This window comes from Pteropus medius, unplaced genomic scaffold (genome assembly GCF_902729225.1).
Source record: "Pteropus medius unplaced genomic scaffold, Ma_sr-lr_union100, whole genome shotgun sequence".
NCBI classification, from domain to species: domain Eukaryota; kingdom Metazoa; phylum Chordata; class Mammalia; order Chiroptera; family Pteropodidae; genus Pteropus; species Pteropus medius.
In genome coordinates, this window is record NW_024340692.1 from 1,794,361 (window position 1) to 1,807,935 (window position 13,575).

The window sequence follows — 13,575 nt, forward strand, 5'->3', positions numbered from 1 at the left end:
CCAACAGCACTTAGCTCTTTCAGGGCCAGGATGGAGCCCTTAGGGCACACCCAGCCATCTTCATGGCCTGAATATGTACACACACATCCTTGCACACATCTTTGCTTGCATGCGTGCACCCATGCACCCCTCTGAACATACCTAACTCTGGCCTCAGCTCACAATCCTTGGGAAACCTGCTCTAATGCCCTATGCTCAGGCTCAGGCACTGCCCTCTGTACCCGATGCCCTGTGGAGAATTTGCAGAAGGCTCTTTGGGGTTGGAACATACTGTTTTCACATGGGGTGATGTTGCAGCGCTGCCAGTTGGCAGGCCGGGGCCCCCAGGAGCACAGGTGCTCAGGTACTGCCTTGCTGGTGCGGGCATGCACACACTCCACACGCCGAGACTGGAAGCCATAGTTGCCGCAGGTCGCTGTGCACAGGGTCCACAGGCTGACCCTCCAGTGTACGCTGCAGGCTTCTGACCAGCAGTTCTGGGTACTCACAGGCCTTCAGGAGAAGGGTGGCAGAGTTAGGTTAGAATCTGTCTCTGGAGGGGCCAGATCAGGGGGACAAATGTGAAACAATGCTGCAAACCCAAGAATCTTGGGCAACTCAATACCTTCCAGACCTGGTTTCTGATCTCTGCTCTGTTACTGAATAGCTGTAAGATCTCAGAAGGATACTTCCTCTGTCTGGGCCTTTGCTCATCTCTACAAACCTGCAGGACCAGAGAATGAGCTCTACCCATGGTGGAGGCTGGCAGAGGCAGAACCTGGAGCCAGTCTCGGGATGGCGCCTTAGGTGGGGGTGGTGAGCCCTCACCCCTAGCAGAAATCTACAAGGAGGTATGACAGGAAACGGAGGCTATATAGGAATGATAGGTAGAGACCCAGGGATACAGGTACTCATCTTGGCATAATTTCTAGAGGGAGGTCAATAAGAATAAGGGGCTGGTGGAGCCCTTGAGATGTGGTGGCTCTGGTGGCCATGCTATGGACCTCACTTCCTGCCCACCCTGGGGCTAGTGCAGGTCTCTGTGGTATTAGCCTTCCCTCAGAGGAACATCACCCCATGTGCTCTTCATCTCTAAGAGAGGAAAGCCCAGCTGTGTTCATTCGGCAAGCACAACGCCAGTACTGAGTCTTCTACCTCTGAGGTGGCCAGTAGCCTGGGGAGAACAGAGGTGAAAGGGCAGGGCATTTGACCCCCAGGGCTGTGGGAGATTGGAGGAGAAACATTCACTCACCACCATCTCTCTGTGCTTTGACATAGACTGAGGAAAGGAGGTCCACGATTTTCTCTTACCTTGGAAGGGCACTGCACTGCTCTGATGGTAAGGTGATGCCATCCCGTGTCTGGCAGAAGACTTGTCTGTGTTGCACAGCTAGGCGAGGCCCAATGCAAGGCCCATTGCACTGGGAAGCAGAAAAAGGTGATGTAAGTCAAGTTGAGAGAGAGGCTGCAATGCTTAGGCTGCACTGGACACATGTGCAGAGTCTTGTTTGAGGCTTTTAGATCATTCATCTTGCCCCTCTGGGTCAACTAAAGGACATTCAATGGCATGTTTTCTTTGTGCCACAGTGAAATGGTTAGTTTTCTTGTGGTCTGAGTATTCTATTAGGATGCTGAACAAAATCAGACTTAGCTGTAGTTAGTATAGTTAGTCTCTGCTTACATTCTCTTGATATGTGCTCATGGAGATGATTAACCTTTTCCTACAGTTCACAGAGTCAGACTCTATCGCATTAATACCCTTAACAACGGTGTCTGTAAAATACAAAAGCAGCAGGCCCTTAGCCTACATTTGCTATTTGAGTAAGAGGATAGATATCCCTTGGAAGTCACTTTAAAACAAAAGTCCTTAACCTGGGGAGTCTTTGGACTCCCTAGGGGTTCATGGGGGAGCTGTTAAAATTATAAGCAGAAACCTTCTGTTTATTGACATTTTTCTAGCAAGAGGCTCCATCTTTTATCAGATACGCAAAGGATTGCAAAGTTTAAGAACCACTATGGGAGAAGGATTTAAGGTAAAAGTAATCCTCTTAGGCCAGGTAACTATGCCCAAAGCCAGTTACTGCTCCTCCTGCTGTAGCCGAGTATACCAAAGTCTTGTCAATATCATGTTTGTCTGACCAAGTGATGCTAGAAAGAACTCAGAAAATAAAGAGATGATTTCTGAAGGGTCCAGTGTGATACTATTGTTCACAAAGGTACAGGAGGGTTAGGGAAAAATGCCCCTTGACACCACCAGTGGGGGTTTTTGTTTAAATGTGAAAAAACATACATACATAATTTGTTAAAATTTACCATTTTAAGTATTGTTATGTGTACAATTAGTGGCATTAAGTACATTCATATTGTTGTACACCATCATCACTATCTCTAGAACGTTTTCATCATCTGCAACTAAACTCTGCACCTATTAAACAATAACTCCCTATTACCCCTTTCTACCAGTCCCTAGTAACCACTGTTCTACTTTCAGTTTCTGACTGACTACTCTAGGTACCTCATTTAAGTGGAATCATACAGTATTTGTCCCTTGGTGTCTGGCCTCTTTCACTTAAATTAGTTTTCAAAGTTCATCCAAGTTTTAGCACATACAAAATTTCTTTTTTTAAGGTTGGATATTATACCACTGTAAATATATAGCATATTTTGTTTATCTATCCATCAATGGACATGTGGATTGTTTCTACTTTTTGGGTATCGTGAATAATGCTGCCATGAACATTAGTGTACACATATTTGTTCAAGTCCCTGCTTTCAATTCTTTTGAGTAGATACCCAGAAGTGGTATTGCTAGATTGTAAGGTAATTTTTTGAGAAGCCTCCATACTGTCTTCCACTGTACCATTTTATATTCCTACCAACAGTGCACAAGGGTTCTAATTTCTCAATATCTTCACCAACACTTAATTTTGTTTTTTAAGTGGATGATAATGGATGATAAGTAGTATCTCATTGTGGTTTGGATTTGCATCTTCCTAATTACTAGTGATTCTGAACATCTTTTCATTTGTGTATTGGCCATTTGTACATCTTCTTTGGAGAAATGTCTATTCAAGGCTTTGTTTTGTTGTTGGCTTGTAGTTGTCTATATATTCAGGATATTAATGCTTTATCAGATTTATGATTTACAAATATAGTTGGTCCTGGAACAACACAAGTTTGAACTGTGCAGGATCCATTTATGCACCGATTTTTTTTTCAGTAAATACCTGTAGTGTTTCTGATATGCAGTTGAGAGTCTATGGATATGGAGGACCAAATATATGCATTGATCTATGCTATTTTTATGGGAGAATTGAGCACCTGTGGATTTTGGTAACCATTACCCTGTGGATACTAAGGGATAACTTAAGTTTTTGCAGAGTCAAAAGTTATACACAGATTTTCAATTGCATGGGGGTTAGGTACTCTTATCTCTGGTGTTATTCAAGGGCCAACTGTATTTTTTCCCAATTTGTGTGTTGCCTTTTTTACTTTGTTGATAGTGTCCTTTGATGGAGAAAAGCTTTCATTTTGATGATATCAGTTATCTAATTTTTCTTTTGTTACCTGTGCTTTTAGTGTCACAGTCCAGAAATCATGTCCAAATCCATTATGGAGCTTCCCCACTATGTTTTCTGCTAAGAGTTATTTACTTTTAACTCTTATGTTTAAGTCTTTGATCTATTTGGAATTAATTTTTATAGATGGTGTAAGGTAAGGATCCAATTTCATCCTCTTGTATGTATATGCAAGAGTTTATTTCTGGGCTCTCTGTTCTATTCTATTCCATTGGTCTGTATGTTTTCCTGTATGCCAGTACTACACTGTTTCAGTTACTGTAGCTTTGTAGTACGTTTGGAAATCAAGAAGTGTGAGACCTGGAACTTTATTCTGCTTTTCCGAGATTGTTTTGGTCATTTGAAATTCCTTAAGATTCCATTTGAATTATAGGATGGATTTTCTGTTCCTGCAAAAAAAGTTGGTATTTTGTTAAAAACTGAATTTGTAGATCAATTTTGAGCAGTATTGATATCTTAAGTTTTCCAGTCCATGAACACCTTTATTTGTCTAATTTATTTTAGCAATGTTTTGTAGTTTTCAGTGTACAAGTCTTTTAGCTCCTTGGTTAAGTTTATTCCTAAGTATTATTTTTGGTGCTACTATAAATTGAATTGTTTAAAATTTCAGATTGTTCCTAATTTGTATATAGAAATGCAACTGATTTTTATGTATTGATTTTGTACCCTGCACTTTTATTGAATTTGTTTATTATCTCTAAGATATTTTTGTTGTTGTTACTAGGATTTTTGGGCTTTTATATATGAGATCATACCATCTATGAACAGAGACAATTTTATTTCTTCCTGTCTAACTTGGATGGCTTCACTTTTCTTTTTCTTGCCTAACGCTCTGAACTTCCAATACTATACTGAATGAAAGTAGAGGACATTGCATTCTTTTCTTGTTCTTCATCCTAGGGGAAAAGTTTTCCATTTTCACCATTGAGTATGTTGTTAGCTGTGGGTTTTTATATATGGTCTTTATTATTTTGAGGTGATTTCTTTTGATCCTAGTTTGTTGAGTGTTTTTATCATTAAGGGGTGTTGAATTTTCTCAAATGATATTTCTATATTGCTTGAGATGACCATGTTCCGCACCCCCCCATTCTGATAATGTGGTATATTACAGCGATTGATTTTCATATGTCAAACCAACCTTACATTCTGAGAATAAATCTTGCATGTTTATGGTATATAATCCTTTTGAATATGCCATTAATTTGGTTTGCTAGTATTTGTTGAGAATTTTGGCATCAATATTTAGAAGGAAATATTGGTCTTTAGTGTTCTTGTAATTTCCTTTTCTGGCATTGGTATCAGGGTAATGCTGGCTTCATAGAATGAGTTAGGGAGTATTAGGGTTCCCTCCCCATCAACTTTTAAGAATTGGAGAAAGACTGGCATAAAATCTTTAAATATTGGGTAGAATTCATCAGTGAGGCCATTTGATCCAGGGCTTTTCTTTGTTGAGAGTTCTCTTTGATTACTAATTCAATCTCCTTACTAGTTTTAGGTATATTTTTATTTTTTCATGATTTGGTCTTGGTGGGTCGTGCGATTCTAAGAATTTGTTTATTACATCTAGGTTATCCAATTTGTTGGTATATATTTGTTCATAGTATTCTCATATAATCTTTTTATTTCTATAAAATCAGTAATGTTACCATTTTCATTTCAGATTTTAATAGTCTTTTTTTTCTTAGTCAATGTAGCTAAAAGTTAGTCTGTCCAACTTTTGGTTTTGTTCATTTTTCTCTACTAATTCTTTTTTTTTTTTTAAAAAAATTTTACTTTATTCTGTATTTCCTTCTGCTAGCTTTGGGTTTAGTTTGCTCTTTTATTTCTTATTTTCATTTTTTTTTAATTTCTTGAAGGTATAAAGTTAGATTGTTGATTTTGAGATTTTCCTTTTTTTTTGTATTTGAATCAAAATAATATATATGTTTTTTTTTCTTTCTTAAAATTTTGTGATTAGTTTCAAGTATACAGTTCATTGGTTAGACATTTATATAGTTTATGAAACAACCCCCCTGATTACTCTTTCCTCTGGCTCTACAGCTAGCCATTACATTGATGCTGACTGCATTCCCTATGCCATGCTCCCCATCTCTGTGACCTTCAATCAACTTCTAATTTGAATTACTATAACCCTTCACCCTTTTTCCCAGTCCCCCAACCCTCCTCCCTTCTGGCTGTCACCAGATTGTCCTTTAGATTTGTGAGTCTGTTTTCGATTAGTTATTTTTGTTGTTCTTTAGATTCCACATTTAAGTGTAATCTTATGGTATTTATCTTTCTCCGACTGACTTATTTCACTCAGCATATTAACCTCTAGGACCATGCATGTCGTTGCGAATGGTAGGATTTTTTTTAATGCCTGAGTAATATTCCATTGTATATATGAACCATAACATACTTATGAATTTTCCGTTTTCCTTCTGCTACTAACTTCTAGTTTCACCCATTGTAGTGAAAAGATACATTGTATAATTTCATTCTTTTAAAATGTACTGACTTGTTTCATGGTCTAACATGTAGTTTATCCTGGAGAATGTTTAATGTACACTTGAGAAAAATGTGTATTCTGCTGTTGTTAGGTGGAGTGTTCTGAATGTGTGTTTTTTTCTATAGTGTTGTTAAATTCCTCTATTTTTAAATCGATCTTTTGATTCTATGCATTAACAAAAATAGGGTATTTACATGTCTAACTATTGTAGAACTGTCTAGTTCTCGTGTTAGTTCCATCAGTGTTTGAATAATGTCTTTTAGAGCTTTAATTTTTTATGGATACGCCCATCCCTCAATTTATGCAGATTATCCATTCCATATCTTTTTTTTTTTTACACAGAAGAAAACTGTAAAAAGAGCCCACCAGTACGAAAAAAATACTAAATAGGCCAATATAAGTCATAAAAATATTTATTTCACACATTTTCACAAAAAAATGCTAATGAAAATTCAGAAAAACCAAATAAATTTTATTCTCTGTTGGTGGCTATACTATGATCTAAAGCAATCAACCTTCTCTTTTTACTTGGCAGAAAGTCTCTATCTTTATTGCTTGAAATATCTGAAAGTATATAAAACCAATCCCAAAAAGCATCAGTAGTCACCCATGCTTTATTTGCCATCCAATGGATGGGAAGATCATTAATAATTGTGTATTAGTAAATATTAGTTCTTTGTTCATTGCCGAGTTAAGCTATTGATTTTTAGAAAGAATAATTGCCAATAATGGAAATGAAAAAGAACCGTGTAAAATGAGACTGCGTAATGGAAGCTGTGTATAAAAAGTCCGTGTAAATCGGGGTAATAATTAATGTGTATAAAAAACTCATAAAAATACTACATAAATCAAGGGATGGGTGTATATGTTAATAATTGTTATATTTTCTTGGTACATTGAACCTTTTACCAATATAAAATTTCCTTCTCTGTCTCTTGTAACAATAATAATTTAAAATTTGGTATTTATCCAGCTTTCTTTTGGCTACTATTTTTGCATGGAATATCTTTTTTTTCCCCCATCCTTTCACTTTCAATCTTTTTGAGTCTTTAGATCTAAAGTGAATCTCATAGATAACTTAGAATCAGATTTTTTCAAACCTATTATGCCAATCTACCCCTTTTGATTGGGAATTTTTTTTTTCTGTTTACATTGAATTACCGATAAGGAAGGACTTCTGCCACTTTGTTTTATGTATGTCATATGGCTTTCCTCCTCTATTCCCTCCATTACTGTCTTCTTTTGTATTTAGTTGATTTTCTGTAGTGACATGTTTTGATTCCTTTCCATTTCTTTCTGAATATAGTTTATGGCTATTTAATTTGTAGTTACCATTGGGATTACATATAACATACTATAATTATAAGAATCTAATTTGAATTGATTCCTACTTAATTTCAATCACATACAAAAACTTTACTCCTATTCAGCTGTGTACCCTCCACACACTTTGTTAATAATGTAAAAATTATATCTTTATACATTATATATACACTAACAGATTTATAATTTTTAAGGCATTTGTCATTTAAATCTTTTAGAAAATTCAAGTGGAGTTACAAACCAGAATTGCAAAACTGATTTTTTTTTTTTTTTTTGCCCATGTATTTACATATACTGGAGATCTTTATAGCTTCATATTGCTTTCATGTTTCTGGTAGTCAGGTATAAAGGTAATGAGCTTCCTCACTTTTTATCTGGGAATATTTTAATTTCTCCTTCATTTTTTTGAAGGAAAGCTTTGCTAGATATAGAATTTTAAGTTAATAGTTTTCTTTTTTCAGCACTTTAAAGATATAATTACACTGCCTTTTGTTCTGCAAAGTTTCTGCTAAGAAACAAGCTGCTAATCTTAATGAGGATCCCTTGTACCAGACAAGTCTTTTCGGTCTTGCTCATTTGAAGATTTTCTTTATGATGATTTGATTATGTGTCTTGGTGAGGTTCTCGCTGATGTTATTCTACTTGGAGTTTGCTGAACATTTTAGATTTATGGATTCATGTCTTTCATCAAATTCAGGAAGTTTCTGGCCATTATTTTTTCATGTAATCTTTCTGCCCCTTTCTATCTTTCTGGGACTCCTACAATGTATATGTTGGTCCCATTTTCTTCATTTGGCTTCTTTGACTTGATAATTGTTTCTTCTGTCTGCTTAAACCTGCTGTTGAACTCCTCTAGTGAAATTTTCACTACAGATATTGTATTTTTCAGCTCCAAAATTTCTATTTCGTTGTTGGTATTATCACTTTTTATAGTTATAGTTGACAAACAATATTATGTTAGTTTCAGGTGTACAATATAGTGATTCAACATTTACATTCCTTATGATGTGATCACCACAGTAAGTCTAGTTACCGTCTATAAACATACAACTTTATTAAGATAATATTGAATATTTTCACTATGCGCTGCATTACATTTCCATGATTTATTTTTTTAAATAACTGGAGATTTGTACCTCTTACTCCCTTCATCTTTGTCACACCCCCACCCCTTCCCCTCTGGCAACCATCAGTTCTAGGGGTACCTAGGGGTATTTTTTTTTAGATTCCACATACAGGTAAAATCATACAGTAATTGTCTTTCTCTGTTTGATAATACCTTCTACGTTCATATATGTTATTACGAATAGCAACATTTCATTTTTCTATGGCTGAACAATATTCTATTGTGTACATATACATACATATCTCATATCTTCTGTATCCATTCATTTATCGATGGGCACCTAGGTTTCTTCCATATCTCGGCTATGGTAGATACTGCTGCAATGAACATAGGGTTGCATATATCTTTTTGAGTTAATGTGTGTATGTTTTTGAATAAATACCTAGAAGTGGAATTGCTGGGTCATATGGTCATTCGATTTTTGGAGGAACCTGTTCTTCATAGTGGCTGCACCAATTTACAATCCCATTGACTCGAAATAAGAGGGTTTTCTTTTATACACATCCTCGCCAAGATGTGCTATTTGTTGACTTTTTGGTAACAGTCATTCTTAAGGTGTGAAGGGATATCTCGTGGTTTTGATTTGCATTTCCCTGATGATTAGTGATAGTGAACATTTTTTCAGTCTGTTAGCCATCTTTTTTTTTTTTGATGTTGAGTTGTGTGAATTTCTTATATATATATATTTTGTATATTAACCCCTAATTGGATATATCATTTATGAAAATCTTCTCCCATTCAGTAGGTTGTGTTTTCATTTTGATAGTTTCCTTCACCATGCAAAACCTTTTTAGTTTGATGTAGTCCCATTTGTTTATTTTGTTGCTCCTGTATGAGATGATAGATCCGGAAAAGCATTGTTAAGGCTGATGTCAAAGAGTTTACTGCCTCTGTTTTGGGAGTTCTATGGTTTCAGGCCTTATACTTAAGACTTTGTATCTTTCCAGTTTTTCCAACACCATTTATTGATGAGACTGTCTTTTCTCTATTATATATTCCTGCCTCTTTTGTCATAGATTGACCATATAAACATGGGTTAATTACTGGGCATTCTGTTGTGTTCCATTGATTTATGTGTCTGTTTTTATGCCAGTACTATACTGTTTTACTATAGCTTTGTAGTATAGTTTGAAATTGAGGGGTGTGATACTACTAGTTTTGTTGTTCTTTTTCAAAATTGCTTTGGCTATTTGGGATCTTTGGTGGTTACATATAAATCTTAGGATTATTCTGGGTGTGTGAAAAATACCATTGGGAAATTCTCATTTTATTCATATATAATTTTTCTGATTTCCTTTAGCTCCTGAGCATATTTAAGACAGTTGTTTTAAAGTCTTTGTCTAAGACATCTGATGCCCTGTTTCTTCAGGTATGATTTCTGCCACATTGCTTTCTTCTTTGAATGGGCCATGTTTCCTATTTCTTTGTATGGCTTATGATTTATTTTGGAATTGGGCATTTTAGAAAACAGTCCTCTTTCCCAGTCTTTGTATACTGTCTCTGTACTCCTTCACTGATTAGCTGGGTGTTCTCTGAACTTAGAAATCAGCCTTAGAGGAAAGATTTAAAGTCTTCTCGGTTCTTTTCTGCGCCTATAGCTTTCCTAGACCTTAGTTTCCCAAGGTCTCGCCCCACACTCTTCTATGATCTATTGTATGTCTCCATCTGTAGTTCCTTGCTCCAGGTGTCTGCAGTCCCTCTGAAGTTTTCACAAGCAGTGGCTGCCACTTGAGATAGAGACCAGTTTTTCAGAGCTCCTATAAGGTTAGTTCGGCTAGTTTCTGCTCGTTTTTTGATGTTTCCATGGGGGAATGAGGACTTTGAGCTTCCTGGTCTGCCATTTTGCTAATGTCACTCGACCACAACTGAGTATTCTTAAAAGAGTGATTTGACTTCAGCCAATTACCTGAAATTACACTGCAATTTCCCTTCACAAAATCACCAGTGAATGTCCATCTGTCAGGTTCCACTGAGTGCGTCCCTATGCTTTGTCTGTTTTATTCTTTCTGGAAACAACTCCTTTGTTGCTCTCTGAATACACTTTCTAAATTTTTCCCTACCCATTGGATTATCTTCCCCTGTCTTCTTCCTATAGCTTAGTGTCCCCTAAGGTTCTTTCCTGTGCCTTTTCATCTCATGTTTTCCCTTGGGTTTTGACTCCCAGCCATCACCTATCTGCTGATGGCTTTCAATCTGATAGTGTTTAGCATGGCTCTCTTTTAGTTCCAGAGCTCTCCATCCAACTGCTCACTGAACATGTCTACATCTCATGCTAAACATTTCCAAAACAATTTCTGTATTCCTCCTCAGTTGTTCAGTCCATAAACCCAAGAGTCATCTTAGCTTCCTCCTTGTCTCTCATCTAAGGGATCACTAAAGCCATGTGAATCACTTTCATAGTGACTCTTCTCTACTGCCTTCATTTCGATCAGCAAGTTTCTTACCTAGATTAGGTTTCTCTTGATCCAGTCTTGTCACTTCTAAATTATTATGTTGCTGATAGAATAAAGTGTAATGCTGATTGTGACATTTCTACTTAAAACTATTTCTAGGTATCCCACCCCCAGAGCAGAGTGGAATTCATAATAAAATCCAAACTCTTTGTATAGAATACAAGACTCTTCACGATCTGACACCTGTTTTCCAACCACATTACTATTTCTACCTCTCACTGAATTCTCTTGCAAATGTCCTGGGGCTGCTTTTGCTTTCATTCCTGCTTCCCAGCCAACACAAGTGCATGCTGAATTAAAGGAAGTTGAATTATTATTATATGAATCTAGGTTGTTAGAGAATAGGGTCTTAGTTCTACTTAGACTAAAATCAGGTTTTTGAAGAGTTAGGCAGATGAAAGAACAGATCTTTGATACTATGCCCAAAGGATTTTCTTGTTAGAAACTATTACTATCTTCATTCTTAGAGGAGTAGAATGTAGAGGAGTGGCAGGCATCTATAATTTGAAGCACATTTCAACACTACTGCCAATAAAAACAGGACTGTGAGATTAAGCAGTTCTCTAATGCCTTGCTAATATTTAAAATATGATCCTTAGACTAGTAGCATTGGCATCACCTGAGAGTGCCTGGAAATTCAGGAAGGGTCAATATAACTGACCTGAAAAATACACCAGAAGGTTTCAACAACAGACTAGATGAAGAAAGGATCAGCAAACCTCAAAGACATGGCAGTGGAACTCAGAGAGCAGAAGAATGAAAAAAACACAGCTGAAAGAATTTATGAAACAACATCATGTGGACCAACAACTGCATTAGAGGAGGTCCCAGGAGTAGGAGAGAGAAAGAAAGAGGTTGAAAACTTACTTGACCAGAAGGAAACATATCTAGATCTAGGAAGCAACAAGAGAAAAACAACTTGTTATATACAAGGGAAACCACATAAAAACCACAAAACTTTGCAGGCTAGAAAGGAGTGGCACAATATATATTCAAAATGCTAAAAGAAGAAACTTCCAACCAAGAATGCCTGACAAAGTTATTATTCAGGATGGAAGGAAATAGTTTTCCACACAAGCTAAAGGAGTTGTTTATCACTAAACCAAACCTTACAAGGAATATTAAAGTGACTTTTTTAAGGTGAAAAGAGTGCTAATTAGCAACAAGAAAACATGAAAGTATAAATATCACTGGTAAAGGTAAATATATAGAAAAAGTAGTGGATTAATCAGTCATTAAGCTAGTATGAAGGTTAAAAGACAAAGGTAGTAAAAATAATAATTAAGGAATAGCTAGGCTAAAAAGATGTAAAAATTGTGTGTGGAGAAGAAAAAATGTTGACTGCATTCTAAAGCTCTACTTGTATAAATGTGTTATTATATGTAATCCTCATGGTAACCACAAATCAAGCACCTATAATAGATACAGAAAATATAAAGAGAAAGGAATCTAAGCACACCAATAAAGTCATTGAACCACAGAGAGCGCAAGAAGAAACAGTGGCTAAAAATACGAGACTCATCGATATGGTGCTATAGAGACTTCAGATATAAAGACACAGACAGACTGAAAATGAAAGGATGGAAAAAGGTATTCCATGCAAATGGAACCAAAAGAAAGCAGGTGGCAGCTATACTTATTAGTCTTTGTTTTAGTCGACTTTGTCTGACAAAGAAAGGCATTACATAATGATAAAGGGGTCAATCCGACAAGAGGATATAACATTTGTAAATATTTATGCACCTAACATGGGAGTACCTAAATATATAAAACAAACATTAACAGACCCAAAGGGCGAAAAGAACAGCATATCGATAATAGAGGAGATTAATTACTTCAATGGATAGATCAGACACAAAATCACTAAAGATCTTCTGGCCTTAAATAACACATTAGATCAGATGGACTTACCCAAATATATACAGAAAGGCCATCCAAAGCAACAGCATACACATTCTTCAGGATAGATCACAGGTGAGGCCAAGTCTTAATAAACAAGTCTTAATAAGTTTAAGAAGATTGAAATCATATCAAGCATCTTTTCTAACCACAATGGTATGGAACTAGAAATCAATTAGAAGAAAACTGGAAAATTCACAAATATATGGAGATTAAATGACACATTAGAGAACAGTCAATGAATGGGTCAAAATCGAAATTTAAAAAAAACCTTGAAACAAATGACAATGAAAATATAACATTCTAAAACTTATGGAATGTAGCAAAAGCAATTCTAAAAGGAAAATTCATAGCAATAAATGCCTACATTAAGAAACAAGAAAAAAATACAAATAAAGCCTAAAGTTAGAGTGGAAGGAAAAAAATAGCAAAGAGCAGAGCAAAAATAGAGACTCAAAAGGAAATAGAAAGGAACAATAAAACCAAGAGCTGGTTCTTTGAAAAAACAAAATGGACAAACCTTTAGCTAGACTCACAAAGAAAGAGAAAGCACTCAAAATCAGAAATGAAAGAGATGTTACAATTGATACCAAATACAAAAGATCATAAGAGACTACAGTGAATAATTATATGCCAAGAAACTAGACCACCTAGAAGAAACAGATGAATTCCTACCAAGATTGAATCATGGGTAGAAAATCTGAACAGACTGATTACTAGTAGATTGAA

The 13,575-nt window shown here is 36.0% G+C and overlaps 1 protein-coding gene across 3 annotated transcripts in view; it reads right to left on the reverse strand.

Annotated features, from left to right (window-relative positions):
• Window positions 1-13,575, reverse strand: part of ADAMTSL1 (ADAMTS like 1) — a 387,565-nt gene that overhangs the window by 3,906 nt on the left and 370,084 nt on the right. For all 3 annotated transcript variants that reach the window (XM_039870536.1, XM_039870472.1, XM_039870576.1), the window contains 2 exons: window positions 1,291-1,400; window positions 272-492 (listed from right to left, as the gene is read on the reverse strand). In XM_039870536.1, the coding sequence (XP_039726470.1) occupies window positions 272-492; window positions 1,291-1,400 (331 nt within the window). The remainder of the gene's footprint in view (window positions 1-271; window positions 493-1,290; window positions 1,401-13,575) is intronic.